The sequence below is a fragment of the Juglans microcarpa x Juglans regia genome, chromosome 7S, assembly GCF_004785595.1.
Source record: "Juglans microcarpa x Juglans regia isolate MS1-56 chromosome 7S, Jm3101_v1.0, whole genome shotgun sequence".
Taxonomy (NCBI): Eukaryota; Viridiplantae; Streptophyta; class Magnoliopsida; order Fagales; family Juglandaceae; genus Juglans; species Juglans microcarpa x Juglans regia.
The window spans coordinates 1,213,898-1,235,459 of NC_054607.1; the positions used below are offsets into that span (position 1 = coordinate 1,213,898).

The window sequence follows — 21,562 nt, forward strand, 5'->3', positions numbered from 1 at the left end:
TCAAAGTGATTGCACAATACTTAAGCACTCACGACTGCAACTATCATTTCTATATATATATATATAAATTAAAAATGGCATCGTAGATCAAAGTGTTCAATCAAGAGAGTAACAGATCAAGAGAGCGATTTGATTGATTACTTACGTTGTAGTATTAGGAGGAAAAGGTTCATTGAAGAATCTGTACGTTGAAAGAAATCACAGATTATTTTAATAACCAAAGTTAATTTTAACATAATTTACTTCAAGATGCATAATTGAAACATAATAGAGTGCTTGTGAGACTCAATGTGCATACATGCTTTTGTATATTAATGTGGATGTGGTTATTTTAACATATCAAGTTGCCTATTGGCCTTATAATGGATAACTAGCATATGACAAATAGGAGCCAATCCACATCATTCACTAATGGAAGTTTTGATTCTTTTATCCAATTAAAGTTTCGTAGAAAATATTGATAAAAATAACAATAATAAATATTGTAAGATTTATTATTCTTTGAATTTGAAAGAAAATTCTTCCTACTTAATACTAATGCATTGCATCAACCCACGAACTCATCCAACCCAAACCTCCACCACATACCTCGATTAGGCGGAAAACTAGACTGATGACGGACGACCCAACAAAATGCAGCCCAACACATCAAATGTGATCATTAGTCTATTGAATTTTTATTGGGTTTCTTTGTATAGCCAAGTCGATCCATAATGCAAAAGTATTAAAAGGTGTTCTAACTTCTAATACCTCGCGATGAGTATTCTATTGGTTGTTTGAGCACTTGGTACTCGTTTGGATAGTCGAATAAAATGAAATAAGATAATTTTAGATAAAAATTAAAAGTTAAATAAAATATTATTTTTTTCATATTATTATTATTTTGAGATTTGAAAAAATTGAATTGTTTATTATATTTTGTGTGAAAATTTGAGAAAATTATAATGGTGAGATGAGATGAAACCGTTACTGTATCCAAACAAGGCCTTAATCTTGATCTTATGTTAAGGTAATATCAATCAGCTGTCACACTAATTATGTATTGTTTGAGAAACCCTTTTACTTCCGAAAAAATATATAAATATTTTTTTCACACTGCAATTTTTTGTGGGAAAGCTTATAAAAGTTAAAATATAAACTTTATGCATGCACCAAGTAATTATTATGCAGTAATAAAGTAGGAAGTTAATTAAATAAGTCGGTCCAATTACCCAAATTAAATGGTCTATAAAGCAACGCACTTCTATGATCATGATATTAATGGAAATACTAATGGATCTCTAATTAGACTCGATCTATTCAAAGTCCACTAAAATTATTGGTGCGTTTATATTCAATTATGCAAACTAATTAAGTAGTACTGGTCCCACTCACATAATATCTTCCTTAAAATATAATTAGTTTGCGAGTAATTAGGTGGTCTTCCAATTAATGTTGTATCGATCTGGATTATAAAATTATTGAACACTTTTCTTGTATATTTTTCTAGCTATATATTGCATGCATGAAAGTTTTACGTGAAAAGGCATTTGGTTTTTGTAATTTTCCTGGCCTGATGATCAAGTGGTTCTCGGAAATCAATTGGTTTATATATAAACCATACATCATGGGTCGGTCAAGTTTCACGTGAAAAGCTGTACGTAAAGGGCTAAAGCCAAAGCTGATTTCACGTAAAGATGCAAAGATCATATATATGTTGGAATCGTTTACAAAGTATACGTGATGAATCTTTGACCAGTCAATAAAAATGAACATGATTGGCCTTAAGGATAGTCGGTAATAGAAGGCTAGCTTTTTGGTCAATAAGTGTAGGCTTTTTCAGAAGCTACAAAAAGCTAATGTAATGTGCACTTTGCTTTGCTTTGCTTAATGGGATCTGATCGATCACCAAGAGCAAGCTGCATATCGTGACCTTTTCTTTTGTCTAAACTTATAAGAGATGATCAGCTAGCTAGCATGCATGCAAGTAGTTTTTGGTGGAGATAGATATATGCAGTGGGAGACAAAGAACCTTTAGCGATTTGGATTTATGGAAGGCAACAATATTGGATGAGTGAATGCATATACATATGTAGATCATATTTTAAGTTGGACTGAAAAGGCTACGTACGTACGCCAGAAGACTGAAAAATTAAATCACTCGTTTCCTCCAGTTAAATAATCATCACTTCATGTGGAAATTAGAATGAAACGCGATTTGCTAATGGAATGTCCCAGCTGGCCTATATATATATCGAGGCTTTGATAATATTATTGCTGCATATTTCAGTCCTACTTGCAGTGTTAATTATCATGTTGTTCTGCATGCATGGTTCTTATTGATCATCTCGATCGTAGTTGTACAATAAAGGGAGATCATGATGATCTTTTGCATGAATCGATGCAAGATATTCGAAGAAGTACTTTATGATGTCATGGTCATGCATGTGTGCCTAGTGGTTATATGATTTTGCAGTACTGAATCTGAAAGAGTTTTGGATAGAAGCCAAAACCTGCATGATGATCATCTGCATGGATTCTGAATAATAATGCCCCCATTTATTTCCAAATTAATAGCAATATATTTATGTATTAATTTACACTATAGTACTAATTACAAGAAAAAGGGATTGGGAAAGTAAAGGAATCCATGGGAATAATTAAGGATTATTTTAATCTCTTGGTAATTAGCAAATAAAAGAGATCACAAAAGAAGATCAGAAATGGGTTATGAACAAATTATCTTGTCCCTAGCTAAGTTGCAAGCTCACTACTAGTCTTGTAATCACAGCTAGGTCAGCCATTAATTACCAAATAAAGTACTGAAAGTTTTAGGTAGATCGAGGAGGTTTTGCAAATTACAAAAACCTTTTGGAAGTGTGTTAGCTAGCTAGCTATGTCTTCACACATACATAACTAGCATTACATGTGTAGCAACAAACTAAACTAAGCCAAAAGGCTACGTACGTACGTACCATAATTAATTAATGTTTTTTCCTTTTGCTAAAGTTGTATATATATATTTAAGAGCATGCACAGTGCTAATTAAAGGGTGCCTGAAGAGACGTTTGAAGGTGATGATTGATCAATAATCCTTCAATTCAATGTCCAATTGATATTTGAAATGAGTGGTGCATGTCGCTTTCCCAGCATTGTCTGCATACTGGGTGGCCATTTACTCATGAGGGGCCCAACACACACTCTCTCTCTCTCTCACATGCTAATGAAATTCTGAAACAACATATAATATAATAATAAGTACTCACTTTTCCAGGCCATAAATATTAATGAATCTTCATGCATTTCGAAGGCATTAATCTACCAATGAAAAAACACTGCTGGCTAGATAAAATGGCATAGATATGATCAGCTAGAGATCGGTCCTAGCTAGCTGCTTACGTACTTATTGCCAATTCGCTACTTGCTGATGGAAACTTGAGATATATAGGCACCATACCTTCAAAATGGCTTTAATTTGCTTACATGTCCATTGCCACTGGCTAGATTATTCATATTCGTTCTCTTCTTTCTAGCTACAACTTGGGATATACATGAATTTTTTTTATGAGCTATATTTTTGAGGATTCTAATCGGCTGGGCTTAACGTCACATGATCAGATATATCATCACTCTTGGCTTCCCTGAAAAAAGGGGCATCTCAAGATAAGAGTTGAAAATAAATCATTTAAAGTTGGGAAAGTAGAAGAAAAACGAATACAAGATCGATGAAAAATAAAAAAGACAGAGAAAAAAAAAAAAAAAAAAAAAAAAAAAAAAAAAAACAGAATAGACAAAGGAAGAAGATCAGCACAGCTAGCTAGCATGCATGCATGCATGGTTTTCTCCCACCTTTCCACATATGACGATCGACTGCCTCAGAAGTTCCAACACATCCGCACCATGTGGGACACATATAAACTCCTCCACTTCGCCCTGCACCTGCACCTGAGTCCAATCAAACATTTCTTTCTTTTTTCTTGTTTTCATCATGGAAAACAATGACAATTCCTTTGCCCCTTGGCAAGGCCATAAAGCTACTATATATATACACGACAATTGCCTAGACAAACTTTCATTTCCTTTTCATTCCACATATATATGTAGAGAAACAAAGAAGAAAGAGCAGACCATTGATAACATATAGAATAATGATATTATTATATATAACAAGTCTCAAATATACAAGTTTCAAACAATTCTTTTATAAAAAAGTGAACTTTATTTCAAGAAAATGTGAAAAAATCACTTTTTTTTAAGTAAGATTTATTTTTTTACAAAAAATATATATAAAATTTATGCATTTGAGACATAGTCCCTCGTTAATCTAATATATATGTGGTTGGTTTGTCCATACATGTCAAGAGCTGAAAATATGCCAGATAGGCCGGAGCGTGACGCAAAATGTTATAAGAATAAGAGCCATTAATATTGACAAAATTAAGCCATGGTGGATTAGCAGTATCTAAGTCATGAATAGTAATATTGTGATTAATTCGGACGTACTATCCACGCACGCACCTTGTCTCCATGCTCTTCTTCTAAGTAGGTAGGCATTTAATTTAGAGATACTTTCGGCCCTGCTAGCTGCTCTCGAATCATGCGAGATGATTGGGAGGGGATCATGATAAGACAGCCCATTTTATTTTGTACGTTGCTCCACTTGACCAAAGAGATGTTCTTTAATGAGTGCTACTAGCCGCCGTCCAACAGTGATAATTGATCCTGTCGTTTAAGTAAAATTTATCTTTTTTATTATTTATTTATTTTTATTTTTTTAACCTCTTTAAACATTTTTTTTAAAAAAATATATCAATACATAATTAATCGTCAATTCCTTAATCAATAAGTAAAAAAAAAAAATTAAATACATAAACGATCAAAATAAGAAGATAAAATGAGAGTGCATACTGCATAGTAGCATTATTCTTCTTTAATAGACCAACAACTTTTTTTTTTTTCTAAACAAGCAAATTTTCTTTCAGATAAAGAAAAACAAGATATATGAGGAGGTGATGAGATTTTTCAACAAACACTCGATTACAATAACTTTAGTGCAAAAGTGAAGGAAAAAAAAAGGAAAAAATGGGTCTTAGGACCAAATATTTGGTCCCCACCCATGCCCTGCAAAGAGGGCGCCGTCTTTAAAGATGATTTTTTACAGTTCACATAATTATGCTAATTGTGGAGCCACCGCTGGAGGTGATGGAAGCTGTAGGTACACTGCAATTTGTTGTTTTGAGATTTTTTTTAGAGAGATTCATATTCCCTTTGTTAGAATCATCAGTTAGAAAAAATGAAAACATAGTAGGAAAAAGTGCATCGAATGGACTGGATTGCGACATACCATTTTTCTTCACGCGCACCTATGGTGGCGCGTGGAGGCCACGCGCCTATGATTGTGAGATGAGGTGGGACAAATCTAAAAGATCTTGCGGTGGGAAATTCACTAGTGCAGCATGTGTAGCCGACAGACTTATCAGAGCGCGACAGCTCATGAAAACCCCGCGGGGAACATACCTCACGTGAGGGTCACGCACCGAGATTTTCGCCGCAATTTCGCTTTGTCTCAAAAGATCGGCAGCTGTAGAGTTACGTGGTGAGGCGCATGTCAACTGGTAGTCGCCGGAGTATGGTAGATCTAACCAAAACTGAACCAATAGAAAAGAAAAAAAAACTACCATGAAAGTATATACACAAAGCGGTATTAGAAAAGGAACAAAGAGAAGGGTGAGAGTCACGACTCCACCCTCATCTCCGACAGAAACACTCGAGAAAGATTGAATTTTTTTTTTTCTAGAGAGAAGGATGAGCTTCTCTTTCTAGAGCTTCTAATGGAAATTAATAGACCAACAACTTAATTCATTCGATGATCAGCTTTACCCTGTTTATATAATATATTTGAATCATCGACATTTATGACTTGCTTTGCTCTTTTTATATTGTGCGTGTAAATTATATATTGTTCTATAGTTTTCCCCTAATTTGTTGGATTTGATACTCACTCCTTAACACTAAATTCATATATACACCCATGTCAAATTCAATGGCCAATAGTTTTTATTGTTTTTCTCTTTCCATTTTTTTTTAAAGAAGATAGTGGTATCCCAATTTTATTGATAACTCTCACTTATGGCAGATGAATATCTTATATAAGAGGGAACTTAGGGTTATATTTAAAATTCCAAAACCAAACTCTTAAAAACTATGGGAAAATATTTATTAAAATAATAATAAATTCATAAATAGAAATCTAAAAAATAGAGAAACAATCTAGGTTTTTCTCTTTCCTCTAAAGTTATAATAATAGACTAAATTAACTAACTAATTTTACCTCAAATACATTATTTTTTTTTCTTTAGTCCTCTGTCTGTAGTAATAATTGTTAATGACAAATAGGAATATTTGTTCGTACCACGTAATTAATTATATGCCCTTAATTAAAGAACGCAATAATATAAAGTATGATGGATCCAAATCAATTTTACACCCGCCGCCGGCCATGCACTAAGTCATATTAAAAGTGTTGTGGAAAAAATCAGATAAAATTAAGGGAAGCACACGAAAGTTCGTTCTATCGTCTTTAAGCGAACAGCTCATGACATGAGTACATGATTGATAGGGATCATATATATGGAATTTTTTCATTGCTTCTGATGATGATAAATATTTCTAAACCAAAATAGATTGACCATATGTAGTTAGTTTACAGACAATTAGCCTGATGGACCAACACATAGCCACCATTAGCTATTTCTAATGACAACGAAATCATATACGCTGGGGTGCCACATGCAAGAAGAACGTCATACAAAACATCATAGGAAGGTAATCAAATAGGCCATAGTTCATTTGTTAGTCAATGAAAAAAAGAGAACAACATAATGATAGCAATGAAACACAAATACACATGACAACCGATAGCTTTGATTGTTATGCTGCTGATAAATAACACTTTTGAAGACATAATTATCACCTGCACATAAGTTAATGAGGAAATCACTTTTGTATTGTTATGATAATAATATAGCCTATATGATTTTGGTCTCTCATAAGTTTAATTATCATTATTACTATTTTAGATTTCTCAAAAAAATGACGAATAATATAATCTCTACATACCTTAAAAGATGAAGGTAAAGCAGATGAAGAGCATAATAAATGAGAAATGCCAAGAAACAAATTTAGGGGAGCTATATGTAAATATTTCTTATCTAAACTGGTTGTGAGCCATTTTTTTCTTATATCTATGGTCTCTTAATGCGACCACGTTAAGGTTGTACAGCAGGAAGATGTTGATATATGAGAAGTTGCTGTCATTATTCACATTTTTTGTTTCCAACCACACAATTCTAAATCAGATCTTCACATGTCTATGCCTCACAATGAAACTCCACAAATTGACGGCGAGATAAGGTCCATCAATCTTGTAATTTAGGCTTCAATTTTTTGAGGGGTTTTTTAACTCTTGATTTTGAACGCACATTTCCAAATAATGTGATTCAGAATATATGCCACAAATATTAAACTTGCACTCTATTGACTGTGAGAGTGTTCTATAGAAAAGCACAATGAGAACATTCATCTGTTTTTTATATCTACTCCACACAATTCAAAAGGATGTTATACACGTAATCCAAAATGATTCCATCCAAGCAAAGTCAACAAAAGCATGCTCATCACAAAGTCAATACAACACCATCTATATTCTTAAGGTATATTTAACACAATTTTAACAAAGCACCGTCTATAGTTGAGCAGTGGATTGGTCAAAGTGTTTAACACAACACTATCCATAGTTATTATAACCAACAGTCTGTAAGGCACACAATTGTAAGTCTAACACAACATATGACTATAGTTAAACTTATTATAAAACATCTATAGATGATGTTGTGTTGAACTTATTGGATTAGCGAAAGTGACTCCATCTTAGAATTAAACCACACAATAAAAATGTTAAGATTAGCCAAATTGTCTCCATCTATATGCTGTCTAAACCTAACACAACATCAGACACATAATTTGCACAGATCCCACCCATCCCATCAGCTGACCAAAACACCCCTAACCTTGACAACATCACACCACAGAATAGTGGAAGTAACCAGATGTAAAAAACCCAACTAAGAAAAACCAAACTCAATGCTCTAAAAACCAAACAAACGAAAGACTCAACAACAAGAAACGAAAGAAATAGAACTCTGACTCGGTCAGGGGAGGGGACAAGATCACACTGTAGTGACCAAACATAGAACACAACACTGGTCATGGACACAGCTGTAATAACACTCGATTCACACAGGGGCATCAATGGAACAGAAAGTGTCAAATAAAAAGAATTGTTCATTCCTGTTCATATACAGATAGTGGCTTTTATAGTATAAGAGATATATTTGCATAAATAATCCCCCATTAAAAAAAAAAAAAAAACCAAAATTAAGCTTGAGGCGTACATCATGCATGCATGCATGGTGGGAGCCAATATATATTTCTTCATGAATTAATGAAATGGTTGATGAGCTTTTTACTACATGACCCTCACCACCATGCATGATGATGATGACAACACGGATCCCCCAACATTATTTATGCTGCCACGCATAATCCACTTCTCTCTCTCTCTCACACACACACACACATATAATAAGAAACCCAATTAACCCTTGAATTAGGCATCATCCACGTACGTAGTTGTATCTAACTAGTGGCTATATAATTAAAAATTTTATGTGTATGCTTGATCACCATGATCATGAGATCCCACATGCATATGATCATGATGAAGTGTTAGGCCGAAATAGTACTTCCTTTTACATGAAATTAATATTAGAACATTAACAACAAACATGCTTACCATTAATTAAAGTCTAAAGATGAAGACTCCAGCTCCAATCCTGTTATAATTTCCTTAGTTTTAAAAGAATACATTTTCTTGATTTAGTGATCATATTCTTTACTAGTTACAATGATATATCTATCTTAAAAGTCTTGACACATGATTTAAAACGATTAGAGATATATATATTTTGTTTGTTGATCATGAATGTGAGAACTAAAAAGTTGGAGCTTTAGTTCATGTGATGGGTATCTAGAGTCATATTATATGCTAGATATTTAAAGTGCATGTACAAGTTTCTCAATTTCTATTAAAAAAATATTTTTTTTCATATAGATTTTAAATTTGTCTATTATTTTTAAAGTAAATGTGCATAACTTACACATATACTCTAATACTGTAAACATCATTTTCTTTTAATTATTAAATGTTAGAGATGTTTTTCTCAAGATCCACAAGAAGTAAAAGTTAGGGCTGTACAGAAACCGACGCAATTGATTGCCACCAATGTGAACCGGCCGGCTTGCGGTGGAATATTATAGAAACCGACTTTCAACTGTTTAGTCCCGGTTTGAAGCTAAGCCGAACCGCTGAACCAACCGATATAATAAAACTTATTTTTTTTTAATATACCCTAATAAAAAACGACGCCATTCCACTTAAGTTTAAATGGAACGGCATAGTACTATACCTATAAGTATATGATAGATAGTCATTTTATTAAGGACATAAGGAAAAAAATATATATATGTCTGAAACGACCCGACGTCGTTTCGGTATGGGATATTCTTCTTCCCAACCTTCTTCCATTTCCTGATCTCTTCTACAACTTTCACTCTCTCTCTCCAACTCGCTAACTCTCTCTCTCTCTCTCATTCCCTCTCTTATATATCTCTCTCTTTGTAGAATCTCGCCGCTAGGAGAATCGATGTCGACTGAGAATCGCCTCGATTGGTTTCCTCCTCTCCACCGACCGGTTACTGTCGATTGCTCTTTCAATTTTTCAGGCGTCGGTCGGTATCAATTTTGCCCAAAAATCACGCCGAAGACATCGGTTTTCACCCTTTGTAAAATTTGTTAAAAAGAAATAAGTGGTAAATATAAAACATCGAGGCAGGCCCTTTTTGGGCTGTTGTCCACGTGTCACGATGCCACTTCATTAGTGGGTCATCATTTTTTTTCCCCAATTCTATAACTTCCTTTAATTAATGCTGCGAAATCGGGCTTAATTTCACTAGACTCGACTTCCGTACGTAGAAGGGAAACTATTATATGGCCATTGACCAAATTTTTTAGCCCTCGACAAAAACTTTTTTATATTACTTTTGCCGGGAAAAAAATGTAAGAATGGCCTGTGGTAAGGATGTACACTTAAATCGAAAAATTGAAAAATTGGTTCGGACTGGATTAGTTGGACCGGTTTTGAACCGGTCCAGTCCGAGATCGATTTTTGTAATGTAAAAATGGCTAGAACAGGTCTGGTTCCAGTTTTACGATTTTCCAAACCGGACCAGAATGGACTGAACCGGTTGATAAAAGAATATATAAAAAATAATATTTTATATATAAGTTATTTTATATATAAGTTTTATAAAAAATTAATATTATACAAAATATTTTATATATATAAGTTTTATATATAATACATAATTATATGTGGAATTTTTATATATAATATATATGATTATATATCATATATGAAATAATTTCATATTATAATTTATAAATTTTAACATAAAATATTAATCTTAAATGTGAACATTTGTAATTTGTTTGATCATATGCTATTAATATAATTATATATAAGATAATATTATTATAAAATAAAAGTTTAATCTTAAAAATGAAAATTTAATTGATCATATATTATATAGCTATACTAATATATAGTTTATAACTAATACTAATATATAACTATAATAATAGTCTAATATTAACACTATTACATAGTCTAATAATTTATATAGCTATACTAATATATAAGTTTATAACTAATACTAATATATAACTATACTAATAGTCTAATATTAATACTATTATATAGTCTAATAATTTATATAGCTATACTAATATATAAGTTTATAACTAATACTAATAGTCTAATATAGACTATAGTTATACTTATAATTAATATAGTTATACTAAATCACTAAAAGTTTATAGCTAATACTAATATATAGTTTATAACTAATACTAATACATAACTATACTAAAAGTATAATATTAATACTATTATATAGTCTAATATATTATATAGCCATACTAATATATAAGTCTACAACTATTTAACTAATACCAATATTTTAATATAGACCATAGTTATACTTATAGTAATATAGTTATTCTAAATCACTAAAAGTTTATAACTAATACTAATATATAATTTATATCTAATACTAATATAGAACTACACTAATAGTCTAATATTACTACTATTATATAGTCTAATATATTATATAGCTATACTAATTTATAAGTCTACAACTATTTGACTAATACTAATAGTTTTATATTTGACTATAGTTATACTAAATCAATATCACTAATACTAATATATAACTATACTAATAGTCTAATATTAATACTATTATATAGTCTAATATATTAGATTATAGTATATTAAATGTATTACAAATATATATATATATCAATGATTCAATATATATATATTATATAGTCTATATATATATATATTACAAATATAATATAGAATATAGTTATACTTATAATTAATATAGTTATACTAAATCACTAAAAGTTTATAACTAATACTAATATATAGTTTATAGCCAATACTAATATATAACTATAGTTACTATACTAATAGTCTAATATTAATACTATTATATAGTCTAATATATTAGATTATAGTATATTAAATGTATTACAAATATATATATCAATGATTCAATATATATATATATATTATATAGTCTATATATATATATATTACAAATATAATATAGACTATAGTTATACTTATAATTAATATAGTTATACTAAATCACTAAAAGTTTATAACTAATACTAATATATAGTTTATAGCCAATACTAATATATAACTATAGTTACTATACTAATAGTCTAATATTAATACAATTATATAGTCTAATATATTAGACTATAGTATATTAAATGTATTACAAATATATATATATATATATATATCAATGATTCAATATATATTATATAGTCTATATATATTACAAATATAATATAGACTATAGTTATACTAAATCACTAAAATTTTATAACTAATACTAATATATAGTTTATAACTAATACTAATATATAACTACACTAATAGTCTAATATTAATACTATTATATAGTCTAATATATTATATAGCTATACTAATATATAAGTCTACAACTATTTAAATAATACTAATAGTTTAATATAGACTATAGTTATACTAGTACTTATAATTAATATAGTTATACTAAATCACTAAAAGTTTATAACTAGTACTAATATATAGTTTATAACTAATACTAATATATAACTATACTAATAGTCTAATACTAATACTATTATATAGTCTAATATATTATATAGCCATACTAATATATAAGTCTACAACTATTTAACTAATACCAATATTTTAATATAGACCATAGTTATACTTATACTAATATAGGTATACTAAATCACTAAAAGTTTATAACTAATACTAATATATAGTTTATAACTAATACTAATATATAACTACACTAATAGTCTAATATTAATACTATTATATAGTCTAATATATTATATAGCTATACTAATTTAAAAGTCTACAACTATTTGACTAATACTAATAGTTTAATATTTGACTATAGTTATACTAAATCAATATCACTAATACTAATATATAACTATACTAATAGTCTAATATTAATACTATTATATAGTCTAATATATTAGATTATAGTATATTAAATGTATTACAAATATGAGAAAGTCTACTATGCCGCCTCAAGTTGATACCTCTATTTGACCACTGGTCAAAATTAATTTTTTTTTTATTTAGTGATTAATGAAGTGATTTTAAGTGTATTGGTATATTTTTTTATTTTTTAAATGTATTTAAATATGTTAAAAAAATGTGAAAAGAAAAAAGAGGAAAAAAAATTTACGTTGGACGGTATGCCTAGCGGTCAAGATGGGGCGGCATAGTAGCCGCACCCTACAAATATATATATATCAATGATTCAATATATATATATATATATATTATATAGTCTATATATATATATATATATTACAAATATAATATAGACTATACTTATACTTATAATTAATATAGTTATACTAAATCACTAAAAGTTTATAACTAATACTAATATATAGTTTATAGCTAATACTAATATATAACTATAGTTACTATACTAATAGTCTAATATTAATACTATTATATAGTCTAATATATTATATAGTATACTAATATATAAGTCTATAGCTATTTAACTAATACTAATAGACTAATAGTTTATTATAGACTATAGTTATACTTATACTAAATCATTATAACTAATACTAATATATAACTATACTAATAATCTAATATTAATAGTTAATACTATTATATAGTCTAATATATCAGACTATAGTATATTAAATCAATTTTCCAAACCATCAAAAAAAAGTTTTAATTATCATTTAAAAAAAAAACACATTGAAAATATTAACTCAATAGGAAACGGCGCCGTTTCCCCTATAACTAAACCATAATTCCTAAAGTCTTATTCTCCCTCCCATCTCGTTTGCGTCATTCTCTCTCTCGTCCGCTCACGGCTCACTCTCTTGTCTGCCTCTCTGCCTTGCGGCTTGGCCCAATGGCAACTCCATGTTGGCCCCAAGAATATTAACACATATAGCAAGAAAAATTCTCTTATAATTCATTATTTACAATCTCACACTTCATTGTGGCGCCCCCAATCCCCCTTATATAAATACACAGGGATCGAGACGCCAGGATGGTGACAACACGGTCACACATCCCAACGAAGTGCCAGTGTGTGTACATGCAACAGTGTACAAATAAAATAACGCAGCGGATAGTCAAATAAGTACCAGAATTTAAATACAAATATTTAACACAATTTATCTTTAAAAAAATAAATATACAGTCATCCCAAATATAATACAAATGGTAAATACATAAATTGATAAAAACACATAACTCACTAAACAGGAGCAATCCCAGATCACTCCTCCAACGGAGCCAAGCTAAGACTCGTCATCATCATCTGCATCAAAATCTGCGATACCATAAAATGGTACCACAGGTAAGTATAAACCAAACAACTCTCGGGATAAAAATACATTAATGCAACCAACAATATAGCAAAATACATTTAGCCATAAAATATCATTTTTTCCCAGAAAAATGATTATTTCCAACACACGCCAAAAATCCCATTTTGGCCCAAAATAACCGTAAAACATTTTCTCATAAAATAATTCACACAAACAATCCATTTATCGGACACTGTAGGCGGGAATCGCAGGCGGGACTCTACCACCGTCCCTGCTTACCACCATTCCTGCCGCGTGCACCGTAGGCGGGAATCACAGGCGGGACACAACCACCATCCCTGCTTACCACCATCCCTAGCGCGTGCACCGTAGGCGGGAATCACAGGCGGGACTCTACCACCATCCCTGCTTACCACCATCCCTACAGTTCCTTTACACACAATGCATACTTAACAGAGCACTGTAGGCGGGAATCACAGGCGGGACACAACCACCATCCCTGCTTACCACCATCCCTACAGTCTCTTTTCCTTTTACTCATATGAAAATCCAATTTCCAATAAACACATGAACATGTATGCAATCATGCGAAAACCCAGTTTTCTTTACAAACATGATCATGCATGCAATATGCGATGTACGTGAACAAGTCATAACCAACAACCAACAACCACAATTCATAATGCAAACAAACACACAACTCCGTCCACAATCCATCCGACCCCCGAAACTCCTCGGACTCAGTCCGGCAATACAAACCAATTCACAGATAATATGTGTTAGTGCAAAAATATATTTAAATCACGAAAGTTCTTTAAGGAAAATACTTACAGTGTAATATAATAATTTCCGGAGAATCTCGAAGTTGCAAGTGGTGATTTCTGAGCAACACCACAGTGTAAAATACACTGTGGCCGTGGGTCACAGATACCCACTTTTCAACGAGGACAAACGAAGACCCAAGATTGATAGGGTAGGGCCTAGGGAGGTCGGTGAAGCCAATGGTGGCGGTGGTTTGCCGTGGGTGGCGGCGGAATGGGCGGTAGAAGACCAAAATGCCCAAATCGGAAATGTAGTTGGTGGAGCTTCACCGGTGACGGATCGGAGGTGGGGTTGGGTCCAATGGGTTGCCAAGAGGTCGGGGATGAAGTGGTAGGAAGATGGTGGCCAATGGTGGTGCGACGGCGGCGCAACGGCGGAAAGAGTGCCGCGGCTTCGAAGAGCTACTGGTGGTTAACGGCGGCACGGATGGAGGTGAGGTTGGTGGGGTGAGGTCGTCGGCGGCTGGGGAAGCTAGCGGGCTGGGCGGTGAGGGCCACCGCCGGCTCACGGCGGCGCTGGCGTGAAGGTGGCCAGCGGCTTCGTGGGGGGCGTGTGGGCTACCGGCGGCGAGGTAGGGGCTGAGATTTGGGAGGTGAGGTCGCCGGAGGGAGGGGGAGCTGGTCGGCTGGGCGGTGTCGCGCACGGCGGCGCGACGGCGGCGCTGGGAGGAGACGATGGAAACGGGCGGAGGAGAGGAGAGAGAGAGATCGCGCGGGAGAGGAGAGAAAATAAGGAAGAAAAAGAAAAGAAAGAAAAGAAAAAGGAAGGAAAGAAAAAATGGAGGGAAAAGAAATGAGGTCCAATCCTCATAACTTGGGTCACAAAAAAGATCCAACGGAGACGATTTTAAAACCACAAGTTAAATAAAATAATTTAAACGTAATGGTAAAGTCAAATTGAAATAATTAAATCCCACGGTAATTAATTTAAATATTAAAAGTAATTTAAATGCATAACAATAAATAAATATTTGGAAAGCACATAAAAAATAATTTTCACCAAATTAAAATCATAGAAATAAACTTACTAAAAATCCAACCAATTTTAAAATAAGAGGATAAATTTTTGAATAATCAAAAATAATCCTTCAGTAAAAATACACTGAAATACGGGGTGTTACATCATACTCTATAAAAAATACCCTTAAATTCTATAAAAAATATTCCCACACCCTATAAAAAAACTATATACATGCGGTGTGAAAGTAAATAGTGGCTGATGCATAACATTTTTCCATATAATAATACTTTTTTTTCCACATAAATAAATTAAAATTTATAAAATAAATAAGGTGAATCATATATGGACCATATAATAATAATAATAATAATAATAATAATAATAGAAGTGCTACGGTCACAAAGAAATTTTACAAAAATAAAATTATAAATTAATATGATTTAATTTATATAATATGTTTAGATCTACTTTACAATAAAAATATTTTTATAATCTAACCTAATAATATATCCAAATATATCGATTTGTATGTGTATTTTTATAAGATTTATTTATGAATAAAGTATTTTGGAATCGTAATTATAATTTTTCTCAAAAAGAAAGTATTAACAGGGTGGAGGATCATACGACGTCAGATATGAACAGTTCCCCGAGACTGCTATATAAATGTGTGAGCCTCCCCACATTTTAAGCCATAGGGAGAAGAAACACAGTCCTGATCTTTCAGTACGTGTTCTTCCTATCTCTCTCTCTCTCTCTCTCTCTGTCTTAGTTTGAACTTTTCTGCAGTGCTAGCTGCCGACCGAAGTTCCATCCATTTTCTTGGGAATTAATAGAAACATGGAGAAGCCCGGATGCTGCAGCGGCTTCCTCGAAGCCTCGAAACCCTACTTTGCAATGATATCGTTACAATTCGGGTATGCCGGAATGAACATCCTTAGTAAAGTTTCTCTCAACGGAGGGATGAGCCACTACGTGCTGGTGGTTTATCGCCATGCCTTTGCAACTGCGGTCATCGCCCCCTTTGCTTTCATTTTCGAGAGGTTTGAATTCATGAATTCTATCCCGGACAAGCTTTTCAATTCACTTCTTTTCCCGTCTGTGTATGAAATAATCTTCGGGGGTTCTGATACATGAACGTCGTTTAATTCCCTTTCAGGAAAGCGCAGCCAAGGATTACATTTCCAGTATTTGTGCAGATATTTGTCCTCGCTCTTCTTGGGTCAGTCCTTAATTAGTTTATTCCTTGTCGAGATCATCAGAATTTCTTGGCTTTATCTGTGAGTCCTGATCAGGGTGATTTTGTTTGTGTTTGACAGTCCGGTGATTGATCAGAACTTCTATTATGCGGGGCTGAAATATACGTCGCCAACTTTCTCATGCGCAATAAGCAACATGCTCCCCGCCATGACGTTTGTCATGGCAGTCATATTCAGGTATGCAAAAAAGCAACCGATATCATCATAGATTCATATATATTGAATTAAATTCGCGTTCCTGAGAATTAATTGGGCTAAACTTTTTATCTGGTGCAATGAAAATTAAAATAAATTTAAGGATGGAAAAGCTGAGCCTGAAGAGAGTAAGGTGCCAAGCAAAGATAGTGGGAACCGCAGTGACAGTGGCTGGGGCTATGCTAATGACTTTGTACAAAGGACCCATAGTGGAGATGGTTTGGTCGAAGCACATCCATCCTCCTAAATCTTATGCGACAAATTCCTCTGCAAACAGCGACAAGGACTGGTTCAAGGGCTCCATCTTTCTTATCATCGCTACCCTTGCCTGGTCGGGCCTTTTTGTTTTGCAAGTAAGTAATATTATTGCAAGAAGATGTTTGTTGTTGCTGGTTTTTTTTTGGTCTTTCTTGTAGGAAAAACTTAGAAAAACGGTTTTGTATGTCTGATGTTAATTTCATATTGCAGACACATGCATTGAAGACATACAAGAATCATCAGCTGTCTCTTACATCTCTGGTGTGCTTTGTGGGCACTCTTCAAGCCATTGCTGTCACCTTTGTCATGGAGCACAAAACCTCTGTTTGGAAAATTGGCTTTGACATGAATCTCCTTGCTGCCGCTTATGCTGTAAGAATCTTTGTATCTTTCTGTCTGTGTACTGATGATCAATTTGCGATGAGCAGTGCATGCATGCACCACGAGGGTACTATACAACACGTGTCAATTATCTGTTGATGATATCTTTTCTAAAACTTTCTTTCAGGGAATCGTGACATCAAGCATTTCATACTATGTACAAGGGCTAGTGATAAAGAAAAAAGGACCCGTCTTTGCAACTGCTTTTAGCCCCTTGATGATGATAATTGTAGCCATTCTGGGCTCCTTCATCCTGGCAGAGAAGATCTTTCTTGGAGGGTAATTTAATTAACTTCCTCTGATGATCTTTTCACTCAAAATTCTTGCATGCATGAATGCCATCCTTAATTATCCAAAGAGATATTAAATGTGACGTCATATATATATATTACTTGAAGCATAATTATTAATATATGATTATCATTTAATTAGTAGATCTATTAGTAATATAATCAGATAAATCATGTCATGTGGTGGGTGCAGTGTGCTGGGTTCTATCTTGATTGTAATGGGACTTTACTCAGTCCTATGGGGAAAGCACAAAGAGAGTGTGGAGAATAAAGCTCATGAGGAAGAGATACCAGATGCTATAAAGGTTGCTCAAGTAAGTGGGAAGCTGGCTAGTGTTCCAATAATCGGGGATATTGAAGCAAATGAAATCCAAATGGGAAAGGGATCATCAGATGATCATCAAGAATTAGCGGCCACTAACAAAGATCTCGTACTCTGCTGCCGTTAGCAATATGCCAAAATGAATTTCAGATCATCGAGCTGGCAGCTCGGTCCTATGCATGCATGAAATTAAGCTAGCCAGCCAAGACACAAAATGATCATATCATAGAGCCATAGGGACGGATGGATGCATGCAGGGGATGGGCTTTTTGTCTTATTCATCCCCCATTTTGTTATCTTTTTTTTTTTTTTTTTTTCTTTCCATAATATAATTGGACTAGTTTGGGTTTTTATCTAAGGTATCATGTATATTTTCGATAATAAACAAAAGACTTCAATGAGTAAGTGGAATCATATTAATATATATATATATGATCAGAATCTTGGAGACCAGTAGTTTCTCAATATATTATATATATATATATATATCATGATCAATCTGGAGGAGTACTAGTTACTACATGATGGCGTGTACGTCTCACTGAATAACTTTGGGAATTTTTGTATTTTCACGTACTGTGTTGACATCTGATTCAGATTCCAGTAGTACTGATCGATAGTGCTGGTTGACATATATAGATATGTATATATATTGCGCCAGATCGATGAATCCTAGCAAGCTAGCTGCTATTTGCATGCTTGGAGGCATTTATATTATTATTAATGTTGCCAGAATCTTAGAGGATTGCATCTATTTTTTGGCATCTGATACCAGCGGCCATTCCCTAGCTAGATGAGATCACTAGCTTAGTTCCACGTACAAGTGATCAATTAAGCACAAGATCTTCCATACATATGCATGCGTATCCCTTTGATTTATACGTAACAACACAAGAATATATATAATAGGCCAGTCATGTGAAAGATATATATACGCGCGTACAACACATGCGGTATATATCATGCATCATGTACAAGTGGGAAACCACTAACTTATAAAGTTCAATCTCCAACTGCATGATGATCTGCATCATGCATGCATGGTACTGAATATTGGTGCATGCAGCATGCATGGCTGATCATCGATCTAGCTAGCTAGGTCATGACTCTCTCGTTCGAATATCTCTCAGAAAAACAAAAACCATATTAATTATTGACTTGATCTGTTGGCAGTAGTTTCTTTCTTCTATCGTTACATGATAAAAACAAGTTATTATAATAAGATGACCGGACCTATAGCAAGCTCTGATATGTATGTATATGATGCATATATATATATAGGAGAACATTCAAGGATCATCATCATCATATATATATATATATATATATATATATATATATATATTAACATAAGCTCATGTATTAATAAATATGCACGTAAAGAAGCGGGTGGTTTTGAAGTCTTAATTAATTAATCTGTGTAGCAAAATATAAAGGATATAGCTAGCTGAAAATGGTTGGCTTGGGTTCCAATCTAAAAAAAAAAAAAAGATTTAGAGAAATAATTACACAAATTAATTAACCACCCTCCAACTAGTACTACCATTCAATTTGCAATTATCACCCCCACCCTCAAATTATCAATTTAATTTGGTACTATATATATATATATATATGCCCCCAATAAATTACAATATGCATGCATGCATGCATGCAGCATATATATATATATATATATATATATATATATATCCCTCTTTTCCCTTAAAATTAAGAAAAAAAAAATTACTCCTAAAAGGTCTCAAAAATGAAAAAAGACTACTACTAATAAAAAATTATTTTTTAGATGAAACAAGTTTTTAAAATAAAATATATAGGTATGTATTATATATATATTTTTTTCCATTTCTCAATTTTTTTATTCTCTATAAATATTCAATTTTATGCTCTTTATCATGTATTTATAAATTATAATATTCTTAATAATTTGTTTTCTCATTTTTATAATTTTTTACCAATTAAGGGTATATATATATTATATATATATATATATATATATATATATATTATAAATTAAAACTCTGATCACCCGCCCAGTATTAATTAGCAGGATCGGATGCAGTAGTACTTTACAGATATAAGTGGGCATGCATGCAGTGTCCATTAAGCTGCTTGATAAAACCTTTATTCGATCGTAACAAACTAAAGTACGGTTCCATATATTTTTAGGTGGCCAAGTTGAATTAAATATTCCTCATTACATGAAATTAGAATATCGCCGATAGCCATCTTTGAATCCCTTGAGCTTTCACTTCATCAGTTGAGAAAAATCATGCATGGATCTTAATATTCTCTCTCTCTCTCTCTCTCTCTCTCCTTTTACAATTTGATAGAATTAAAGCATCTAGATTTGTTCTTATACATGATGTATAATGGGTCAGTTTTGGTTTCATACATACGAAGAGAGATCGATCAGTAAGATCAGATGCTCAAAATATATACATACATATATATATATATATATATATTAACCATACATGCATACATGCAATGGATCTCATGCAGAATTTAACTAAGCCGCCCTCCTTTACTTTAATTCTCTTGATGCATGCATGATTTATATATAAAGTAGTACTATTAAATTATCTAAATTTATTTATGGAATATTCTGTTATATATATAAGCTGTAAGTATATACTAATGGAAATCGGAATCATTTAAGGAAAAAGAAATTAAGATCATTTAATTAAGACATATATGGCCAATTAATAAGAAACAGAACATGATGACATCATGCAGACATACGATCTCCGACGATGACTACTACGTACATTAAGCAATAATAAATTAAGCATATAATATATATAATAAAAGTAATTAAAATTGGTCATCTAGAAGGACATGACATTAATTAACGACTAATTAGCATCTAATTAAGTTATAATATCTGTAGGTAGAAATATACATTAATTTATTGTCCGATGACAAATGCATGCGAAACGACGGAAGATAGGATTCTCATAACAACATTATTATTTCTAACAAGAATATACGATATGTTGGTGCATGGCAGATC

At 32.5% G+C, this 21,562-nt stretch overlaps 1 protein-coding gene across 1 annotated transcript; it reads left to right on the forward strand.

The window, feature by feature from the left end:
- Positions 1-16,544: 16,544 nt before the first annotated feature.
- On the forward strand, positions 16,545-18,984 carry LOC121241688 (WAT1-related protein At5g07050-like). Its single transcript, XM_041139568.1, has 7 exons — positions 16,545-16,884; positions 17,001-17,063; positions 17,161-17,277; positions 17,399-17,648; positions 17,764-17,925; positions 18,062-18,213; positions 18,418-18,984. The coding sequence occupies exons 1-7, from the start codon at positions 16,682-16,684 to the stop codon at positions 18,671-18,673; spliced, it is 1,203 nt and encodes a 400-aa protein (XP_040995502.1). The 5' UTR covers positions 16,545-16,681; the 3' UTR covers positions 18,674-18,984.
- Positions 18,985-21,562: the final 2,578 nt, after the last annotated feature.

Excerpts from the sequence above, each read along its gene's own strand:
- LOC121241688 (XM_041139568.1), top strand. The coding sequence starts at position 16,682 with ATGGAGAAGCCCGGATGCTGCAGCGGCTTCCTCGAAGCCTCGAAACCC. Across the intron at positions 17,064-17,160 it reads TTTGTCCTCGCTCTTCTTGG|TCCGGTGATTGATCAGAACT; the intron begins GTCAGTCCTTAA and ends TGTGTTTGACAG. Across the intron at positions 17,278-17,398 it reads GTCATGGCAGTCATATTCAG|GATGGAAAAGCTGAGCCTGA; the intron begins GTATGCAAAAAA and ends AATAAATTTAAG.